The sequence below is a fragment of the Schistocerca nitens genome, chromosome 2, assembly GCF_023898315.1.
Source record: "Schistocerca nitens isolate TAMUIC-IGC-003100 chromosome 2, iqSchNite1.1, whole genome shotgun sequence".
Classification (NCBI taxonomy): Eukaryota; Metazoa; Arthropoda; class Insecta; order Orthoptera; family Acrididae; genus Schistocerca; species Schistocerca nitens.
Genome location: NC_064615.1, coordinates 477,070,276 through 477,094,250, shown reverse-complemented (window position 1 = coordinate 477,094,250; position 23,975 = coordinate 477,070,276). Strand labels below are relative to the sequence as shown.

The window sequence follows — 23,975 nt, the reverse complement described above, 5'->3', positions numbered from 1 at the left end:
CACGTAACTAATGAGGAGGTATGGAATAGGATTGGGGAGAAGAGAAGTTTGTGGCACAACTTGACTAGAAGAAGGGATCGGTTGGTAGGACATGTTTTGAGGCATCAAGGGATCACAAATTTAGCATTGGAGGGCAGCGTGGATGGTAAAAATCGTAGAGGGAGACCAAGAGATCAATACACTAAGCAGATTCAGAAGGATGTAGGTTGCAGTAGGTACTGGGAGATGAAGAAGCTCGCACAGGATAGAGTAGCATGGAGAGCTGCATCAAACCAGTCTCAGGACTGAAGACCACAACAACAACAACATCCAATGAAAATCTGAAATGGAACCATCTATGTGGCGTGCTTATAATTATGTACTATTTATATCTTAGGACAATTAATCTGTAAAAAAAACGTTGTAATGAAAGCATGAAAACCGTCTGAAGATGAATCGTAGCGATTCGAGACCGGTAACGGTACCCTTTGAATAAATGAACTGAAAATAAATTCGTGGTTGGTTGCTGTCTCAACACCATCGACATTTGTCTTCAAACAACAGGCACGGTCTCCAACCATGTCATCATATGACAAAATTGCAAGAAGCTTTCCTGTCTCAACCAATTTTGTTACCTTCTAATTCAGCATGTGTTCAAGAATTCTGCAGTAACCGGATGTTACGTATATTGGCCTGTGACTGTGAGGGTCCGTTCTTTCACCTTCCTTATATACAGGAGTAACTGGCGCTTTTACTCAGTTGCCTGGAACTTTGCCCTGGGCGAAAGATTCGCGTTACATGCAAGCAAATGGTAGCCATGACTATGACTGAAAGGTGGCGATAAGGTGCCTAGAACGTCGTCTGGGCATTCTGCGTTGCGATCTACGTCTCCAAAAATCCATTCAAGTTACACAGAGTAGGCATGATGTAGTTACGAAGGTCGTTCAGTAAGTAATGCCACACTTTTTTTTTCTCAGAACGTATTTATTGTTAAGAGTCAGAATTTGGTGGCAATGTACATCAACATGTCTCGTCCACGTCCAATTTTTCTACGTAGTCTCCATCACCTTCTATGACCGTACACCAACGTTGTAAAAGCTCTTGTCCCGTAGGCGGAGCCATGTTTCCGGCGCAAAGTGGTGCACCCAGTTTTCGTGCCCCGTAACGATCCGTGACAGAACGACCTCTCCGTCGGTCTCAAAACGCTCCAACAATTCAGTAGAAATGCCCTTTCTTTCAATCTTGTGGTCCGCTGTGAGCATTCGTGGAGCCCATCGTGAGCACCTCTTTGAATATCTGAGAGTTTCGGTCAGTGCAGATGCACGTGCAATGCTGACCGACTACTGTAGAGCCAATTGTCGACTTGTGATGCGCTAGTCGGCACGAATAATTGCATCTGCACGATTCAGCGTGTCTGGAGCAGTGGCTGTGTCAGGACGTCCCGAGCGTGGCTGATCATGTAGCTCTGATTCTGCATTTCCTTATGCTGTAACTTTATTTACCCATCGCCTAACTGTACTTTTTTGTATCCCGCCTGGAAGGCGGCGCGTGGGTAGGAGCAGGAAAAGATAAACACGTCGGTACTTCAAATACAGTTAAAGCACCTTTACCAGTGTATAAACATATGCAAACATATTACATAACTTTGCAATGAGGTGCGAAGTTCAAGCTGAGTGTCCCGGCCGTCTGCTCTTGATCAAATGGGCTGAAACTGGAGCGGAGCTCGTAGAGCTCTCCCGCTCCGGCTAGAGTGCGCTGTCGTCGGTGACTCGTAGTGCCAACTTACGAACCTATGCCGTGGCATCGTTGCTATCGATACCACACTTTTATCAACTAAAGCATCGCCATACACGGCACTCAAACGTTTATGGATGCTCCTCACGGTTTCTTTTTCTGCGCACGAGAATTCAATAACAGCGCGCTGCTTGTAATGTTAGTCTTATGTAGTAAGGATGAAATAATATTGGGGTATCAGTTTGGCATCATTCGGTCAAGATGTTCATGGCATAGCACTTCCTACTGCCCTCAGAGTAACTGTAAGCGCTCGTGTTCCGCAGTGAGAGACTCGATGAAGTGGCAGTACATGACAGTGGAGGCGGTGCCGTGCTCACCTGTATGGGACACCAGCAGACGGCGAAGATGGCGACCACGACGACGACCATGCGCGTGACGCGCTTCTTGCCGCGCCGGCTCTCGGCGGAGAGGTGGCCGCCAGGCGCCCCGGCGCGCCACAGCCGCATCAGCATGCGCAGGTACAGGCTGACGATCAGCAGCAGCGGCAGCACGTACGACGTCAGGAAGAAGCTGATCTGCAACACCACCGCCACAAGACACCCCGTCACTGCTACTGTCGTTCATCTTCACAGTCTTTCATGGGCCACAGAGAATGTTACATACACCAAGTTCTGAACCAGGAATAACTACCACGTTGGACCTTGAACGAAACACAGTTGCGTGTATTTTCTTCAAACATATATAATGTCCCTATGTGCGGACATTACGGAAGGCGAACTACTCACTGTTCAGAGGAATGTCATTACACGTATTGCCAAATGCTCTGAGGTTGACGGACATCATTTTGAGCATTTTTTGCATTAATGTGGTATTTACAGGTAATCACGCTGTAACAGCATGCGTTCTCAGAAACGATAAGTTCACAAAGGTACATGTATCACATTGGAACAACCGAAATAAAATGTTCAAACGTACCTACGTTCTGTATTTTAATTTAAAAAACCTACCTGTTACCAACTGTTCGTCTAAAATTGAGGCCCATATGTTTGTGACTATTACAGCGCCATCTTTCACAAAGCGACAAAAGTGATCCAAGTAAAACATTTATACTTCTTTACGTACTCCACGAATATGTAATAAAAAATGGGGGTTCCTATTTAAAAAAACGCAGTTGATATCCGTTTGACCTATGGCAGCGCCATCTAGCGGGCCAACCATAACGCCAAATGGTTTCTCCATTCAAGCTAGACGAGTTTCGTTCTTTGTAGTTTTTTCGTTTGTCGTTTGATGCTTATTTCGTGAGATATTTGGCCCGGTCACTATCAATGGACCACCATATATACACTCCTGGAAATTGAAATAAGAACACCGTGAATTCATTGTCCCAGGAAGGGGCAACTTTATTGACACATTCCTGGGGTCAGATACATCACACGATCACACTGACAGAACCACAGGCACATAGACACAGGCAACAGAGCATGCACAATGTCGGCACTAGTACAGTGTATATCCACCTTTCGCAGCAATGCAGGCTGCTATTCTCCCATGGAGACGATCGTAGAGATGCTGGATGTAGTCCTGTGGAACGGCTTGCCATGCCATTTCCACCTGGCGCCTCAGTTGGACCAGCGTTCGTGCTGAACGTGCAGACCGCGTGAGACGACGCTTCATCCAGTCCCAAACATGCTCAATGGGGGACAGATCCGGAGATGTTGCTGGCCAGAGTAGTTGACTTACACCTTCTAGAGCACGTTGGGTGGCACGGGATACATGCGGACGTGCATTGTCCTGTTGGAACAGCAAGTTCCCTTGCCGGTCTAGGAATGGTAGAACGATGGGTTCGATGACGGTTTGGATGTACCGTGCACTAGTCAGTGTCCCCTCGACGATCACCAGTGGTGTCCGGCCAGTGTAGGAGATCGCTCCCCACACCATGATGCCGGGTGTTGGCCCTGTGTGCCTCGGTCGTATGCAGTCCTGATTGTGGCGCTCACCTGCACGGCGCCAAACACGCATACGACCATCATTGGCACCAAGGCAGAAGCGACTCTCATCGCTGAAGACGACACGTCTCCATTCGTCCCTCCATTCACGCCTGTCGCGACACCACTGGAGGCCGGCTGCACGATGTTGGGGCGTGAGCGGAAGACGGCCTAACGGTGTGCGGGACCGTAGCCCAGCTTCATGGAGACGGTTGCGAATGGTCCTCGCCGATACCCCAGGAGCAACAGTGTCCCTAATTTGCTGGGAAGTGGCGGTGCGGTCTCCTACGGCACTGCGTAGGATCCTACGGTCTTGGCGTGCATCCGTGCGTCGCTGCGGTCCGGTCCCAGGTCGACGGGCACGTGCACCTTCCGCCGACCACTGGCGACAACATCGATGTACTGTGGAGACCTCACGCCCCACGTGTTGAGCAATTCGGCGGTACGTCCACCCGGCCTCCCGCATGCCCACTATACGCCCTCGCTCAAAGTCCGTCAACTGCACATACGGTTCACGTCCACGCTGTCGCGGCATGCTACCAGTGTTAAAGACTGCGATGGAGCTCCGTATGCCACGGCAAACTGGCTGACACTGACGGCGGCGGTGCACAAATGCTGCGCAGCTAGCGCCATTCGACGGCCAACACCGCGGTTCCTGGTGTGTCCGCTGTGCCGTGCGTGTGATCATTGCTTGTACAGCCCTCTCGCAGTGTCCGGAGCAAGTATGGTGGGTCTGACACACCGGTGTCAATGTGTTCTTTTTTCCATTTCCAGTATATATATATATATATATTAGAGATGTTTCTACTTCATTGGTGTATTTTTTTTGTTGTACAAGTCGCTATTTGATACGAGAGTTGAAAGGTATCTGTTGTTTCAGCCATCCTGTATCTGGATGAAGTACGGGATTACGGGAGAGTTCTTAGCTTCTATTTTCCGATTGCACTTTAATAAATTTCGATATTGCTACATCCGAAGTACTTAAATTTTCCTTTTGGTCCTTGGAATCGGTAGATCGGCCACTGAACGGATAGGGCCACATGAGAACGTAGAATTTGAAACGAAGGAGGAGAGTCAGTTGTACGAAGTCGGTCAGTCTGTTTTGGACAGATGTGGGCTGTAAAGCAGTTCATGGTGTTGTGAGGTAGTTGGCGCTGAGCGGTTGCATCTATGAAGTGTCTCCTATTCTGAGTTTGTTAGGGCAGGCGGCACGGAGTCAGAAGAGGCCTTTCGATAGTCGTTCTTGTCAGACAGGCTGTAGTCTGGAAATTCTGCTGCCTTTCACTTTCTTTTTCTGTTAACTTCCCGGCTGTGCCCAATCAGCCATCTCAGTAGTGGAATCTCAGTTGTGACGGTACGAAGAGGAATGAATAATATTGGAATTTGTAATGAGAGTGGCCACACCATCATACCTTGTGAGAGGTAGCTATATTTCTTAAATTAATTACGAAATGTGCAAACTTCTCCTCTGTTTTTATTCTGCTCAGCGATACGAGATAAGCTGTTACTGTTTTCCTCACAGTTAGATGTCATATGTGGAGACAGTGTCACTCTTAGGTTTTCCAGCGAAACGTGTAGCAAAATAAGAGAGTGAGATCAATTTACAGCATTCTGACTACGTTCACCTCCCAAGTTTGATCCCCTATCGGAAGTTAGCAAGTCGTTGTTTCTGTCACCAAACATCGTTGATATTTCTGTGGTTTTTTTAAATATTGTCGAACTGTCAACTGAAGAATCGAGCAGAATGTCACTGTATTAAGTGCAGCAGATGGTTTGAGTTGTATTAATCCGTGTGAAGTTTTCTGATGATAATCATTTTAACAAATCAGAAGTTAACCTGAAATTTCCATTTTTATTATCTTAGTCAGACTGATGTTCCCGTCTCATGACGTTGTAAAATACACTGAAGCGCCAAATAAATTGATATAGGCATGCATACTGAAATACAAAGATATGTAAACAGGCAGAATACGGCGCTGCGGTCGACAACGTCTATATAAGACAACAAGTATCTGGCGCCGTTGTTAGATAATTTATTGCTACTACAATGGCAGGTTTTCAAGATTTAAGTGGGTTTGAACGTGGTATTATATTCGGGGAACGAGCGATGGCTCACAGCATCTTCGAGGTAACGATGTAGTGGGGATTTTCCCGTATGACAATTTCACGAGTGTACCGTGAGTATTAGGAATCCGGTAAAACATCAAATCTCCGACATCGCTGTGGCTGGAAAAAGATCCTGCAACAATGGGACCAACGACGAATGAAGAGAATCGTTCAACGTGACAGAAGTGCAACCCTTCCGCAAATTTCTGCAGATTTCAATGTTGGGCCATCAACAAGCGTCAGCGTCAGCTTGCGAACCATTCGACGAAACATCATCGATATACGTTTTACTCTTGTTCGCTGCAAGTAATACTGCAGGCGCAGAGTTCTATGAGTCAGTTTTGAAACAGTTACTGCTACGCATCCAGCGGAAGGGGGGGGGGGGGGGGTGGAGGCGGGGGGGAGAGGTGCAGTGTCATAGTGAGACTAGTGAGACACGCGACATGGTGCAAACAATACTAGGTATACCGGAATGCTAGTCATCGGTCGTAGATAGTTTTCTGTTGTCTCCTAACACGAACACGTGTTTTGTAAACAAAGCCAGATTCGTCGAGAGCAGAGTTATGAATGAGAGCCAATAATGGGAAGAAGAAAGTGTAGGTACAATGCAGGTTCGAATACAATACGGAGAATGGAATGACGGGTAGTAGCTCATACACCACACTGTACTGGAATGAATCCCGGATGCCTACCTGCGTCGCTGTTGCGAGCAGCTCGGCCTACGCGACGTATCCTTGGAAGTGATCGTCAAGTTTCAGCTGTAGCTTCTCTGCGGCAAGGATGAACATAAACAGAAGTGAAGAAAGGGTAATGGATTTTGCTCAATTAAACTGCCTGACAAAGAAAGTGAAGCGCACAGAAGGGGAGGAGGAAACGGAATGAAACTTCAAAGGTTGAGAGGTTATTTGATATTATTTTAGTGATTTACAAAAAACTTGTCAGTAGGAACCCACTTTTCAGTATGACGTTGCACCCCCTCTGGACTGAAAGTACGCACTGATTCTATTGTAAAGTGTCATAAAGACGTTACATCCTCCCCTGACACAAACTGGTCCACAGCTTTTGACTGGTCCCTGATATCCTGAATACTTTCACTTAGACGGCTTTGACGTCAGCGGTCGTCCCACACGTATTCTATCGAAGACATATCTGGGGATCATGCGGACACGGCAGTACCTAGACATAACTCAGACAGTTCATTGGGACACGTGCCATGTCTGGACGAGTGTTGTCCTGTTGAAATATGGCACCATGTTGTTGCTGGATCAGAAATAATAGATGACACAGGATGTCTGTGAAGTACTGTTGTGCCGTCAGAGTTCTCTGTAACTATCAGTCATGACCTGACGTCATATTTGATGGCTCCTCACACTATGACGCCAGGAATAACTCTTTCGTGCCTCTCCAAAACAAAGGAGGACTGGGACCTCTTACCATGTTGCTGCCGTACATACTGACGACCGTAATCTTGTTAGTTCGGAACCGCGATTCATCGCTGTACGCAACGTAACCCCATTCATCCATAGTCCATGCTTCTCATTGATGGAATCACTGCAAACGTTGCCGATTGTTTCGTAGTATTAACTGTAGCCTACACATGTCTCACTAATCCCCTAGTGTGGCTCCTACTAGCCTCTGTCCAACAGTGCAAGATGAACAGAATATTGCATTCAGTCCATTACTTTTGCTGGACGGCAGGATGGCAGGCGCAAATATACTTGGTGCGCAATACAATGATCCTTCCTTGTGGTGTGGCGTGGTCGATCGGACCCTTGACTACTATTACTCATGCTTTCACTTTCCCATGCAGTCCAACGTCGGGCGACTGTCACATCTGAAAACCTGTACATTACACTATGCGACAAGCCAAGCCCGCCAAATGGGCTTATAACCCGGTAATGTAGTCAGTTGTTGACACACACGAGTAAGCTGCATGTTCGAGTCCGTAACAGTGATCATCAACATCTGACGCAGTTCAGACCACTCATATATGGTAACAACACTAAACACAAAGGATGCTAATGCTCTCTGGTGGCTGTTTTACCTGTCACAGGGAATTTGCAACTCGAATCATTTACATACCTGCCAATGGACTGTACGATACGTACTTATATTGACATCCGATTATGTCTTATGGATACTTCGGCTTTTTGTTAGGTAGTGTAGACAAGAAGTAAGACAAAGTTGTAGCTGCTGACCTTCTCCATTTGGGCAGTAAAATAACTCATGATCGCCGAAGTAAAGAGGATGTAAATTGCACTCTGGCAATAGCAAGAAAAGCATTTCTGAAACAGGTGGATTTATTAACATCTAATATATTCTTAAGTGTCAGGAAGTCATTTCTGAAGGTGTTTACATAGTGGGAAGTCTTGTACGGAAGTGGAACGTGAATAGTAAATACTTCAGACAAGAAGATAACAAAAAGTATTGTAATGCAGTGCTGTAGAAAAATGCCGAAATGTAGACGAGCAGGTTTGACTACTAATGAGAATGTACTGAATCGAACTAGGGAAAAAGAAATTTAATCCGTAACGCGGCTAAAAGATGATAGGATACGTCTTGAGGCGTCAAGGACTCGTCAGTGTGGTAATGTAGGGAAGTGTATAGGAGCAGGGTACGGGAGGGATAAAAGTTGTAGAACGAGACCAAGGGTTGATTACAACAAGGAGGTTCGAATAAATGTGGGTTGCAATAGTTCTGCAGAGACGAAGAGGCTTACATTGGATGGACTAGTGCTGAGAGCTCCAGCTAGCCAGTCTTCGGACTAAAGACGGGGAATATATAAGAAAGCAGGAGCCTAAGTTCTACTATGTACTATTATCTGTAAGCCAGGACTGCTAAATCAGGTGGGACATGTAGCCTGAAATCAGAATGCAGGAAAGACATTCGAAAAGATGAATGAACTTCAGGCAGGCAATATGAAGCTTTAATATGTTAAACGACTATCTCAAAATGTAAAGCGAACGAGCCAGAGTGAACCAATTGCTGTAGTGTTTATTAAACTTATGGAAAAACGGTGCGAACTTACGCACCAACCCAGCAGATGTCAGAACATGTCTATTCATGACCTCTGCCCACAATGTCTGTTGCATGTACACTATGCAGTACCGCACTGCGTATGTCAGATTTTCCTTGTATGATGTATGTTACGTGTTTCTGTGTTGTCCGCATAGATTTCGGTATTCTTGATGCAATTATGTTTCGTGGATCGCCAGCTTACTAATGTTACGGACATGAGTTTATCTGGTCTATATATTTCTCTATTCAATGACGCCAATAACAAATTTCTTTCATCCATCTTGTTATACATCTATTCTGTAATCAAATATACTGTATTTGTACTATATGTCCATCGTTAAAGAAAAAAATTCGGTGTGTACGGTACTCGAGGTTGTCATAATGTAACTATTGCTCAGTATTAAGAAAATTAGGTCAGAGTGATGGTAGTTTTCTGAAAATGCAAACTAAATTTCGGCCACCTGAAGCTTCAAAGTTGCGTATCGGAGAGCTGCGCATATCTCTTTCATAACAGGCTCTTACACGTGTGGCGAGAAACTGCGCGGAGGCGGAGGTGTGGAGATATGAAACGGGCGAGTTTAGCGGGGCGGGAACTGGCGGTGAGTGGGTGGCTGAGGGAGGGAGTGGGGGTTGGACAACTGCCGCTGCTGCCTCTGCTCGCTGCCACTGTGCGGAGCGAGCGCCCGCCTGCACCCTCTGCCCTCATAACCGCCGCCCTGCCACGCTTCACAGCAGATTACGGGGAACGCCCCCGGCTACTAGCCTGCTCTCACAAGCGCCTCGCCATCTGGCGCTGTTGTTTCCTAACAGACGGGCCAATCTCGCGGCAAGCTGTACAGATTTCTTAAACCACTACAGACTCACTGCTATCACCGCAGCAAGGTTTTTTTATTTATTTTTAATTACCCGCTGTGTACCCAGCATTGCCCAGGTACACATTTATTCCAATTTTCTATTAGTCCTTCTTCCCCTTCTCTCTGTTCATCTCCTTCCTCCTCCCTCTGTCCTCCTTCCCCCTCTCTATATCTACCATTCCCTTTTTCCCCTTCTCTGCCCATTTCTCCTGCTCTATCCATGTGATATTCACCCCCCTCTCTATCAATCTCCTTCTCTCTTCTCTTCTCTGCCCATCTGCTTCTCCCCCCATCTGTGTCCTTCTCCTCTTTACACCTCTCAGTCTCTCCAAATCCTCCTTCCCAACTCTTCTCTGTTCATCACCTGCACCCCAGTAGGAGATTGGCGGTTCTTACCTCCTCAGTATTTCGAGGTAGTAACTAACACTTGTATCAAATCAGAGATGAAATCGGCCCAGGGCTTTAGGAGGAGCTTTTTACCCGCGGCTTCACTTACGTACGTACATGTGGTATTTCACGTATATTTAACATATTTCACACACATTTTCCCTGTATCTCTAGCAAATTTCGCCTTGCTGTTGCCGGTTTAGGGCAGCTCAATGTTTATGACGTTTTATCTCCTGAACGTCTTGTGGTACAATGATATAATTTTGCAGATATACAGGGTGTGTTACGATGTCATTTAGAAATTTGGGGACAGGTACTTTACACAAAAACAAGGAAAAAAAATATCATTAAACTTGGGTCCTAAAGTGCATACCTTAAGAGCATTAAGCGCTTTCTCCAGTAGAAGAGATGTGTTTCACACCAGCAAAGATGAACAAGTGTTCAGAGCTCTTAAGATTTACGTTTTAGAGCTTATGTTAAGTGGACAATTTTTTTTGTTTTGGTGTAAGAAACTAGTGCCCAGTAAGCGAAAAATTTCCTCTTCCTTTTTATCATTTTGTTAGGAGGGGGGTGGGGGGGAGGGGTTGCTGTCAGTGAGAAAAAAAGTTTTGCAAAAATCTGGGTATTTGTGCGTCGTGGGCTACACTTTTCTTACCGCCATCCCAACCTCTTTGGTAGGTAGTTGTTTCTTACCGCCACAGGGCTTTCTTCCAGACAGTATATGATACATGTACCGAGTTTGGTTCAGTTGGGTCAAGTAGTTTACGAGATCTGCATACATAAATGCATACACACATACGTTTTTGTAATATGCATATGAATATGGCGTCTGAGCCAAAATTTAAACAGACGGATGCAGCTACTTCAACTGCCTATGAACACAATATATTGCATTATACACTGCACTGTTAATTATGTATGTATGTATGTAGTAGCGTATGTATGTTACTAAACTGCTAACTCGTTTCATGGTGCATGATCCAGACTGCAGGTTGCCTGTCTAACGGTTTCCACAGACAACAGATTTTTTTTTCAATATTTCATATAAATATTGTTCGAGTTGAAAAATTTTAAAGTGGCGTTATCTAGATGCATAGTCTTATGTTAAGGATTTAACACAGCAAGTCAAATATTACAATTAGAAACTGCGTATATATATGACGAGGCAGGGTAATTCACGGCGCGCAATTTACCCAGAGTACAGTTGAGAAAGAAAACAGTTAGCGAGAAACATCATACATTTTACAAAACCTTTACAGAAATTTTTCTCGATGACATCTTTCACAAACTATATTTTCTCTGACCATGGACTAAAATTCATGTCATGAGGTTTTAATTCATTATTTCTTTACTAGTAACTTCGTTCGCAAGCCATTCTGGAGACAGTATCCACATACGCCACCGGATGTACCGAAAACTGTATGATGCATAGTACAAGATATAATAAGTCATGAACATCGAAATCGCTTAAAACGGACCGCAAATTACCCAGGCAATGGACATAGAGGGTTTGATAATGAGAGCATTTAGCAACTTTCAACAAGCGTTAAACATAATTTCAAACCTTTTCTGAACTTATTCTCGCTTACATGCTTGACGTCAAATATTTAACACATTAACTCTTTGCAAGTTATCAGACGCTTGAAACTGTTTTATTCGTTTACATGGGTTGTTTAAAGACCAGAATATGAGGCTCCACTTGTTATTACTAAGTTCAACTCTTATCCTAACTCACAAACATAGGGACTTCAGAAGGTAAGTTACACATGTTGTCCCACGATAACACCACTACACAACAAGAGCTGCTCGTTGTCAGCAGAGATCAAAATAATGTTCCCGTTTCCTAGTGACACAGTTCTGCTGCAGCCCGGATAATAGGTGCATCATAGTGTGCATTTGAAATGTCGTGGTGCTGGTAACTTACTCTGAAGTTGAAGTGCGTGAGAGATGGCGATACTTTTGGGCAGAACTTCTAGTATTGGTTAAAAACAGTCTTGGTACTAATTTAATTTTTTTTAATTTTTCAACGACGCGTTTCGCCTTATTTAGGCATCTTCAGGTTATACACTCCTGGAAATTGAAATAAGAACACCGTGAATTCATTGCCCCAGGAAGGGGAAACTTTATTGACACATTCCTGGGGTCAGATACATCACATGATCACACTAACAGAACCACAGGCACATAGACACAGGCAACAGAGCATGCACAATGTCGGCACTAGTACAGTGTATATCCACCTTTCGCAGCAATGCAGGCTGCTATTCTCCCATGGAGACGATCGTAGAGATGCTGGATATAGTCCTGTGGAACGGCTTGCCATGCCATTTCCACCTGGCGCCTCAGTTGGACCAGCGTTCGTGCTGGACGTGCAGACCGCGTGAGACGACGCTTCATCCAGTCCCAAACATGCTCAATGGGGGACAGATCCGGAGATCTTGCTGGCCAGGGTAGTTGACTTACACCTTCTAGAGCACGTTGGGTGGCACGGGATACATGCGGACGTACATTGTCCTGTTGGAACAGCAAGTTCCCTTGCCGGTCTAGGAATGGTAGAACGATGGGTTCGATGACGGTTTGGATGTACCGTGCACTATTCAGTGTCCCCTCGACGATCACCAGTGGTGTACGGCCAGTGTAGGAGATCGCTCCCCACACCATGATGCCGGGTGTTGGCCCTGTGTGCCTCGGTCGTATGCAGTCCTGATTGTGGCGCTCACCTGCACGGCGCCAAACACGCATACGACCATCATTGGCACCAAGGCAGAAGCGACTCTCATCGCTGAAGACGACACGTCTCCATTCGTCCCTCCATTCACGCCTGTCGCGACACCACTGGAGGCGGGCTGCACGATGTTGGGGCGTGAGCGGAAGACGGCCTAACGGTGTGCGGGACCGTAGCCCAGCTTCATGGAGACGGTTGCGAATGGCCCTCGCCGATACCCCAGGAGCAACAGTGTCCCTAATTTGCTGGGAAGTGGCGGTGCGGTCCCCTACGGCACTGCGTAGGATCCTACGGTCTTGGCGTGCATCCGTGCGTCGCTGCGGTCCGGTCCCAGGTCGACGGGCACGTGCACCTTCCGCCGACCACTGGCGACAACATCGATGTACTGTGGAGACCTCACGCCCCACGTGTTGAGCAATTCGGCGGTACGTCCACCCGGCCTCCCGCATGCCCACTATACGCCCTCGCTCAAAGTCCGTCAACTGCACATACGGTTCACGTCCACGCTGTCGCGGCATGCTACCAGTGTTAAAGACTGCGATGGAGCTCCGTATGCCACGGCAAACTGGCTGACACTGACGGCGGCGGTACACAAATGCTGCGCAGCTAGCGCCATTCGACGGCCAACACCGCGGTTCCTGGTGTGTCCGCTGTGCCGTGCGTGTGATCATTGCTTGTACAGCCCTCTCGCAGTGTCCGGAGCAAGTATGGTGGGTCTGACACACCGGTGTCAATGTGTTCTTTTTTCCATTTCCAGGAGTGTATTTTCTAGATGGACGCGAGAGGCACCAAGATCTGCATAACGCGTTCCCGTTCACAGGAGCGGGTTCTAGTGCCTTCCGCCGCAGAAGTCGAACACGCTGCAGAACAAATGGACGTGGTCAGCCCGTAGAGGGCTCCGCCTCCGCCGCGGCTATTCCGCGCAGCGGCTCTCACGCAGCGAGGGCGCCACCGCTACGCCACGTGCAGACAGCGGTCAATAGCCGCTCCCTCCGGTTTCGAATATAGGGACCCGCTCTACCCTAGTCCAGAAGTGTTGCGAACGGCCATCATACTGTCGCTGGGTGTGCCTTTTATCTCTTGCGAACAGAAACCAGACTGTCGCCGTGTTTTTTTTTTTTTAATTGTGTGTGTACTATGTTACTTGTCTGATTCCTGTGTCTTTTATTAACGTTGCCAACCCCTTTTGCTTTCTGTTTTAACTTTCCGCATTTTTCCGCCATTTTTCACTTGACGTCACCGTTTTATCGCCTGTTTTTCTTGTTTCTTTTCTTCATCCGTTCTTTAAAATAAAAGTCTGTAGGCTGTAGAGCAGCGTACTAAGCTGCTGCCAACTCCCCCCCCCCTTCGGGGAAAATTAAAAATCAATAAAGGAATAAAAAAAAACCCTAGTCCAGCCTGTTCCTCCAACATCTCCGCAACCTTTACATTGTCCGCAGGCTTGATGCCCCCCACCCTCTGGTTTCCTCCTTCCTCTCAACCCCCGCCCGTGGCCACGCCTCTATCGCTGTATCCATCCCTCTCTCCACCTCCACACCCTCCATCTCCTTCTTTTTTTTTGGTCATCAGTCTACTGACTGGTTTGATGAGGCCCGCCACGAATTCCTTTCCTGTGCTAATCTCTTCATCTCAGAGTAGCACTTGCAACCTACGTGCCCGCATCTCGTGGTCGTGCGGTAGCGTTCTCGCTTCCCACGCCCAGGTTCCCGGGTTCGATTCCCGGCGGGGTCAGGGATTTTCTCTGCCTCGTGATGGCTGGGTGTTGTGTGCTGTTCTTAGGTTAGTTAGGTTTAAGTAGTTCTAAGTTCTAGGGGACTTATGACCACAGCAGTTGAGTCCCATAGTGCTCAGAGCCATTTGAACCATTTTTGCAACCTACGTCCTCAATTATTTGCTTGACGTATTCCAATCTCTGTCTTCCTCTACAGTTTTTGTCCTCTACAGCTCCCTCTAGTACCATGGAAGTCATTCCCTCATGTCTTAGCAGATGTCCTATTATCCTGTCCCTTCTCCTTATCAGTCTTTTCCGCATATTCCTTTCCTCTCCGATTCTCCATAGAACCTCCTCATTCCTTACCTTATCAGTCGACCTAATTTTCAACATTCGTCTATAGCACCACATCTCAAATGCTTCGATTCTCTTCTGTTCCGGTTTTCCCACAGTCTGTGTTTCACTACCATACAATGCTGTACTACAGACGTACATCCTCAGAAATTTCTTCCTCAAATTAAGGCCGGTATTTGATATTAGTAGACTTCTGTTGGCCAGAAATGCCTTTTTTGCCATAGTGAGTCTGCTTTTGATGTCCTCCTTGCTCCGTCCGTCATTGGTTATTTTACTGCCTAGGTAGCAGAATTCCTTAACTTCATTGACTTAGTGACCATCAATCCTGATGTTAAGTTTCTCGCTGTTCTCATTTCTACTACTTCTCATTACCTTCGTCTTTCTCCGATTTACTCTCAAACCATACTGTGTACTCATTAGACTGTTCATTCCGTTCAGCAGATCATTTAATTCTTCTTCACTTTCACACAGGATAGCAATGTGATCAGCGAATCGTATCATTGATATCCTTTCACCTTGTATTTTAATTCCACTCCTGAACCTTTCTTTTATTTCCATCATTGCTTCCACGATGTACAGATTGAAGAGTAGGGGCGAAAGGCTACAGCCTTGTCTTACACCCTTCTTAATACGAGCACTTCGTTCTTAATCGTCCACTCTTATTATTCCCTTTTGGTTGTTGTACATATTGTATATGACCCGTCTCTCCCTATAGCTTACCCCTACTTTTTTCAGAATCTCGAACAGCTTGCACCATTTTACATTGTCGAACGCTTTTTCCAGGTCGACAAATCCTATGAACATGTCTTGATTTTTCTTTAGCCTTGCTTCCATTATTAGCCGTAACGTCAGAATTGCCTCTCTCGTCCCTTTACTTTTCCTAAAGCCAAACTGATCGTCACCTAGCGCAATTTTCTTTTCCAATCTTCTGTATATTATTCTTGTAAGCAGTTTCGATGCAAGAGCTGTTAAGCTGATTGTGCGATAATTCTCGCACTTGTCAGCTCTTGCCGTCTTCGGAATTGTGTGGATGATACTTTTCCGAAAGTCAGATGGTATGACGCCAGACTCATATATTCTACACACCAACGTGAATAGTCATTTTGTTGCCACTTCCCCCAATGATTTTAGAAATTCTGATGGAATGTTATCCATCCCTTCTGCCTTATTTGACCGTAAGTCCTCCAAAGCTCTTTTAAATTTCGATTCTAATACTGGATCCCCTATCTCTTCTAAATCGACTCCTGTTTCTTCTTCTATCACGTCAGACAAATCTTCACCCTCATAGAGGCTTTCAAGCTATTCTTTCCACCTATCTGCTCTCTCCTCTGCATTTAACAGTGGAATTCCCGATGCACTCTTAATGTTACCACCGTTGCTTTTAATGTCACCAAAGGTTGTTTTGACTTTCCTGTATGCTGAGTCTGTCCTTCCGACAATCATATCTTTTTCGATGTCTTCACATTTTTCCTGCAGCCATTTCGTCTTAGGTTCCCTGCACTTCCTATTTATTTCATTCCTCAGCGACTTGTATTGCTGTATTCCTGATTTTCCCGGAACATGTTTGTACTTCCTCCTTCCATCAATCAACTAAAGTATTTCTTCTGTTACTCATGGTTTCTTCGCAGCTACCTTCTTTGTATTAATGTTTTCCTTCCCAACTTCTGTGGTGGCCCTTTTTGGAGATGTCCATTCCTCTTCAACTGTACTGCCTACTGCGCTATTCCTTATTGCTGTATCTATAGCGTTAGAGAACTTCAAACGTATCTCGTCATTCCTTAGTACTTCCGTATCCCACTTCTTTGCGTATTGATTCTTCCTGACTAATGTCTTGAACTTCAGCCTACTCTTCATCACTACTATATTGTGATCTGAGTCTATATCTGCTCCTGGGTACACCTTACAATCCAGTATCTGATTTCGGAATCTCTGTCTGACCAAGACGTAATCTAATTGAAATCTTCCTGTATCTCCCGGCCTTTTCCAAGTATACCTCCTCCTCTTATGATTCTTGAACAGGGTATTCGCTATTACTAGCTGAAACTTGTTACAGAAATCAATTATTCTTTCTCCTCTTTCATTCCTTGTCCCAAGCCCATACTCTCCTTTAACCTTTTCTTCTACTCCTTCCCCTACAACTGCATTCCAGTCGCCCATGACTATTAGATTTTCGTCCCCCTTTACATACTGCATTACCCTTTCAATATCCTCATACATTTGCTCTATCTGTTCATCTTCAGCTTGCGACGTCGGCATGTATACCTGAACTATCGTTGTCGGTGTTGGTCTGCTGTCGATTCTGATTAGAACAACCCGATCACTGAACTGTTCACAGTAACACACCCTCTGCCCTACCTTCCTATTCATAACGAATCCTACACCTGTTATACCATTTTCTGCTGCTGTTGATATTACCCAATACTCATCTGACCAGAAATCCTTGTCTTCCTTCCACTTCACTTCACTCACCCCTGCTATATCTAGATTGATCCTTTGCATTTCCCTTTTCAGATTTTCCAGTTTCCCTACCACGTTCAAGCTTCTGACATTCCACGCCCCGACTCGTAGAACGTTATCCTTTCGTGGATTATTCAATCTTTTTCTCATGGTAACCTCGCACTTGGCAGTCCCCTCCCGGAGATCTGAATGGGGGACTATTCCGGAATCTTTTGCCAATGGAGAGATCATCATGATACTTCTTTAATTACAGGCCACATGTCCTGTGGATACACGTTACGTGTCTTTACGTGTCTTTAATGCAGTGGGTTCCATTGCCTTCTGCATCCTCATGTCGTTGGTCATTGCTGATTCTTCCGCCTTTAGGGGCAATTTCCCACCCCTAGGACAAGACAGTGCCCCGAACCTCTATCCGCTCCTCCGCCCTCTTTGACAAGGCCGTTGGCAGAATTAGGCTGACTTCTTATGCCGGAAGCCTTCGGCCGCCAATGCTGATTATTTATCAAAATTTAGGCAGTGGCGGGGATCGAACCCGGGACTGAAGACGTTTTGATTATGAATCAAAGACGCTACCCCTAGACCACGGGCACCATTTTTTCCCTCTCCTTCATCAGGGCAATTTCCAACGCCTCCCCCTCCCAGATGAAGAACTTCGCCGTGACATCTACCCTTCCTTCCAACTATAAACTGGCGTTGTTCCCCCCCCCCCTCCCCAGGGCCCCCTTTTTCCTCTCCCCTCCTTCTCCCAGAGCGGATTTTCCTCCTTCACCCCCTCCCCCTCCCCCTGAGACCCTGCACTCCATACTTGCCTCTTTCCTTCCCACATCCCTCCCTACCTGGCCCTCTTCAGCGCGCCCCCCGCTCATCTCCACCCTCTCTTCCCCTCCCTCTCTTCTTCCGGTCTCCCTCATCTCCTTGCACCTGGCAGATCCTCCATTTTGATCATCGTCAGTGTGCCACATCAGTGTTGTGTTTAGTGCTGTTTCTCCTGTGCATCAAGAGGTGTGATTTTAATTGTGTACTGCCTTGAGGTTCGCCGTCAGTGTTTGTTATGTGGTACGCCATCCGTCGATACCTTTTATGCTCCAGTCATACTGTGCCTTGTGTTCTTTTAACTGTCGCAGTGTGTGGCTTTTTGTGTGTGCTACTTTTAAACAGTTTTTTATCTCCAATTTACAGTCACGCCGTTTTTTGTCTATTGCCTTCCATAATGTTCCCACTTTTTTATGTCTATGTTCACCATATTCTCTCCTTTGTTACCTTTAAATGTCTTCTATTGTTTGTTCTATGTCTTTCGGCTGAAGAGCAGCGCATATGCTGTTGCCAGCCCGCCCCGATGGGAGACTGAAATACAATAAAGTAAAAAAAACCCTAGTCCAGCCAGTCTGGTACTCGCTCTGGATTTCGTTGCTATCTCGGCGGTACTGCGTTCTGGTCGTTGCTCGTTGTTGACATTTGCCTGGCTCTGGTTCCGAGTGGATTTACGTTTGGTGTTGTGGTTTCCACAAGCCTCCGTTGTTTATCTCTTCCGTGTTGTGTCGCTCATAGTCGGTCGTGGTCCGTTGTTGTCAGTTGTCGTTGGTCTGTCGTCCGACTCGTCCAGTGTTTACCCGGTGGTGCGTGCTCCACCGCCGGCGGCTTCCCCGCCTGGCGGCTCCGATCCGCAGCCCAAGGCGTTGCCGCTGTTGGTTGTGGTTACTACACGGGTAACAGTAAGATGGGGGCTCAGGTAGTAAGCATATGCTGTTGCTGTTGCGGCTAATCCGCACATCATTAGCAGACAAATTGCACGAGAATCGGGATTCTCAAAAACGTCGGTGTTGAGAATGATACATGAATATCGATTCGGGAATCTCAAAAACGTCGGTATTGAGAATGATACATCAACATCGATTGCACCCGTACCATATTTCTATGCACGAGGAATTGCATGGCGACGACTTTGAACGTCATGTACAGTACTGCGACTGGGCACAAAAGAAATTACGGGACAATGACAAATTTTCTGCACGCGTTCTATTTAGCGACGAAGCGTTGTTTACCAACAGTGGTAACGTAAACCGGCATAATATGCACTATTGGGCAACGGAAAATCCACGATGGCTGCGACAAGTGGAACATCAGCGACCTTAGCGAGTTAATGTATGGTGCGGCATTATGGTAGGAAGGATAATTGGCCCCCATTTTATCGATGGTAATCTAAATGGTGCAATGTATTCTGATTTCCTACGTAATATTCTACCGATGTTACTACAAGATGTTTCACTGCATGACAGAATGGTGATGTACATCCAACATGAAGGATGTCAGGCACACTTCTCGCATGCGGTTGAAGCGGTATTGAATAGCGTATTTCATGACAGGTGGATTGGTCGTCGAAGCACCATACCATGGCCCGCACGTTCACCGTATCTGACGTCCCAGGATTTCTTTCTGCGGGGAAAGTTGAAGGATATTTGCTATCGTGTTGTACCGACAACGGCTGACAACATGCGTCAGCGCATTGTCAATGCATGTGCGAACAATATGGAATGCGAACTACTCGTTGTTGAGAGGAATGTCGTTACACTTATTGCCAAATGCATTGAGGTTGACGGACATCATTTTGAGCATTTATTGCATTAATGTGGTAATTACAGGTAATCACGCTGTAACAGCATGCATTCTCAGAAATGATAAATTCACAAAGGTACATGTATCACATTGGAACAACCGAAATAAGATGGTCAAACGTACCTACGTTCTGTATTTTAATTTAAAAAACCTACCTGTTACCAACTATTCGTCTAAAATTTTGAGCCATATGTTTATGACTATTACAGCGCCATCTATCACAAAGCGAAAAAAGTGGCCCAACTAAAACATTCGTATTTCTTTACGTACTACACGAATATGTAATAAAAATGGGGGTTAATATTTTAAAAAAAGCAGTTGATTTCCGTTTGACCTATGGCAGCTCCCATAGTGCTCAGAGCCATTTGAACCTATGGCAGCGCCATCTTCCGGGCCAACCATAGCGCCATCTGGTTTCCCCCTTCAAGTTTGGTTCTTTGTAATTTTTTTCGTTTGTCGCTTGTTTGATGAGATATTCGGCCCGGTCGCGATCGATGGACCACCCTGTACAATCACTTATTTTCTTTTAAAAATGGCTCTGAGCACTATGGGACTCAACTGCTGAGGTCATAAGTCCCCTAGAACTTAGTACTACTTAAACCTAACTAACCTAAGGACAACACACACATCCATGCCCGAGGCAGGATTCGAACCTGCGACCGTAGCGTATTTTCTTTTAACACTGTTCAGTACATTTGTAGGGTGTCTTTTTTTCGTCATGTTCATGGCTTCTTACCAGTTGAAGTCGTTTGATCTTGCTATTAATTTTCACGTCGAAGAGAATTTCAATAAAAAGACCCTGATTTGGATTTCCAGTGATATCCCTTAACGGCTTAATGTGAATGTTGGAATGATTCCCCTGAAAGAGCACGGCCGATTTATTTCCTTATCGTTTCACAATTCTAGCTTGTGCCCCGACTCCAATGATCTCCTAGCCGAAGGGAGGTTAAACCGTAATGTCACCTCTTCCTTTGCGCAACAGGAAGGATGTGCAGGGTCCGTTGTTACACGAATTAGAGTCGCTCACGTGACAAATGATTCCGCCGGCTAGGGTAGTTTACACGGCTGAACAAAGCAGGCTGATATTCGTTTCTCTGTTTTGTGATCCGGTCTCTGAACTCCAAGTGTGTGTGTGTGTGTGTGTGTGTGTGTGTGTGTGTGTGTACATCGCAGAGCCGGCAGTACAGTCGGTCTACGGGAGTTGTAGAATAATGAGAGAGGAACGCGCCTAGTCTCGCGGTTAATTCACAAAGCCGCGGCGCTGCTGGTTGTAATCCCTAACCGGAAGACTGCGCAGCGGCGGCAGCTGAGGAGGAGGATGTGGTAGGAGGGGGAGGGGGGGAGGAGGAAAGAGTGTGGCGGGGAAGCGGCCTGGCCCGCCTTTTTCCTTTTTCAAGTGAAAAGCTGCTGGCTGTGCTCAGTGCCGCGCCGTGCCGCGCCGCCAGCGCAGTTATTGAAACCGGCACAAGTGGCGGCCCAGACGGCGGCGCTCGATTCCCATCCAAATATGCAAATGGAACTGCCGGGGAAGGGGTGGTGGCTAGAAGGGTGAGAGGGGTAGGAGGTGAAGGCGCGGGCCGCTGCCGCTATTGCCCGCGTCGGCGCCACCGTCGCCGATTTCAATGAAGCGGCTTGGCCGGGCCGGGGCCACAGGCTGCTCGCTTCACGGCCGACGCCTCGGCTCACAGTCCCCTGCCGTGCCGCTCACCCGCGCGCCAACACACGGGCGCAGGCGTCGTATCACACAGCCCGAAACGTACTGTAGCTACCTGTTAACGGGGAACGCTCATGAAATTGACCGAAAATATCATATTTATTTCTAGTTTCCTAATACACGGAGCGGAAGAAATTCCTGACGGTTTAAGTTCGTGCACAGTGGCGTGGCGGAGGGGGGTGGTGAGGAGCACGGAGTTTTCAAGGTTACTCGAGGCAGTTTCAGTTGCCATGGGGCAGTAGTCCAGTGAGCATCGTACGTCGTTGAGACGTATTTTAAAACTGGTGATTCTGCTCTTGTCATACGCCAGTTTGTCATATACCGGGTGACCAAAAAGTCAGTATAAATTTGAAAAATTGAATAAATCACGGAATAATGTAGATAAAGAGGTACAAATTGACACACATACTTGGCATGGCACGGGGGTTTATTAGAACAAAAAAAAAAAAATGCAAAGGTTCAAAAAATGTCCGACAGATGGCTCTTCATCTGATCAGAATAGCAATAATTAGCATAACAAAGTAAGACAAAGCAAAGGTGATGTTCTTTACAGGAAATGCTCAATATTTCCACCATCATTCCTTAACAATAGCTGTAGTCGAGGAATAACGTTGTGAACAGCACTGTAAAGCATGTCCGGAGCTATGGTGAGGCATTGGCGTCAGATGTTGTCTTTGAGCATCCCTAGAGATGTCGGTCGATCACGATACACTTGCGACTTGAGGTAGCCCCAAAGCCAATACTCGCACGGACTGAGGTCTGGGGACCTGGGAGGCCAAGCATGGCGAAAGTGGCGGCTGAGCACACGATCATCACCAAACGACGCGCGCAAGAGATCTTTCACGCGTCTAGCAATATGGATGGGGTGGAGCGCCATCATGCATAAACATCGTACGTTTCAGCAGGTGTTTATCAGCCAGGCTGGGGATGATGCGATTATGTAACATATCCGCGTACCTGTCACCCGTCACGGTAGCAGTTTTGCTGTCCAACGCCATCTGTCGGACGTTCTGTGAACTTTGTTTTTTTTTCTTTTGGTTCTAAAAAAAACCCATGTCATTCCAAGCATCTGTATCAATTTTTACCTCTCTATCTACATTATTCCGTGGTTATTAAGTTTTCAAATTAATACTCACTTTTTGATCACCCTGTATTTTCATGTGAGTGGTTGGGGAGAAATTCCATCGCGTAAAACGATTAAGTTGTGAGTCAAGAACTTCAGATCAACTAGTTCAACATTACGACAAAAGCCTAAAGGACGTACAAGGTCAGTCAGAACACCAGACAACCTTGAGCACGCGAGACAAGCCTTGATCACTGGTAGCCAGCTTCGATCCGTGAGTAGTTAAGCTGCTGATCTTCGAATGCCTGACTGCTCAGTGCGAAGAATACTACACGAGGAGCTGCTCTTTCAATAACATAAAACTGCAATTATTCAAATGTTCAAAAGTGTGTGAAATCTTATGGGACTTAACTGCTAAGATCACCAGTCCCTAAGCTCACACACTACTTAACCTAAATTATCCTAATGACAAACATAAACACCCATGCCCGAGGGAGGACTCGAACCTCCGCCGGGACGAACCGCACAGTCCATGACTGCAGCGCCCCTGACCGCTCGGCTAATTCCGTGCGGCGCTATTATTCAGAAGCTTAATATTTGACTACGCCAATCGTCAGAGATTTTACGAAAGAATGACTGGTGTGATGTATGACGACGAAATTCTTCTAATGAGTGATGAGGCTCATTTCCACCTTGATTGATATGCTAACAAACAAAATTTTTGCTATTCGTCGGACACGGCGGAGTTTCGAGTCCTCCCTCGGGCATGGGTGTCTGTGTTTGTCCTTAGGATAATTTAGGTTAAGTAGTGTGTAAGCTTAGGGACTGATGACCTCAGCAGTTAAGTCCCATAAGATTTCACACACATTTGAACATTTTTTCGTCGGACACAAACCCACAAGAGTTACACGAACGCCCCCTGGATATTCCAAATTCACAGTGTCGTGAAGGATTACTAAGAAATGTGTTATCGACCTGCAGGTTTTTGAGGAGCGAGGGAGAACAGTCACGGTAAACCAAGAACGTTACTTGAGAATATCGGACACTTTCTTAACTGAAAAGAAAACGTCTTGGTATGAAAAAGATTTTGTTCCTGCAAGACGAAGCAACTACTCACACAACAAATCATGAAATAGGTTACTATAGGAGCGAATTTAGTGGCCACGTCATCTCTCGCAACGGCGACATTGCTTGGCTCGTTCGTCTCCCCCCCCCCCCCCCGCCCCCCCTCCCCCAACCTCTGTGTGTGTGATTTTTCCTGTCGGGTTACCTCGA

The 23,975-nt window shown here is 46.3% G+C and overlaps 1 protein-coding gene across 1 annotated transcript in view; it reads right to left on the bottom strand.

The window, feature by feature from the left end:
* Window positions 1–23,975, bottom strand: part of LOC126235106 (allatostatin-A receptor-like) — a gene marked incomplete at its 3' end in the record, with an annotated part of 100,555 nt that overhangs the window by 46,190 nt on the left and 30,390 nt on the right. Inside the window, exon 3 of the mRNA XM_049943841.1 lies at window positions 2,091–2,288. Coding sequence (XP_049799798.1) covers window positions 2,091–2,288 — 198 coding nt within the window. The remainder of the gene's footprint in view (window positions 1–2,090; window positions 2,289–23,975) is intronic.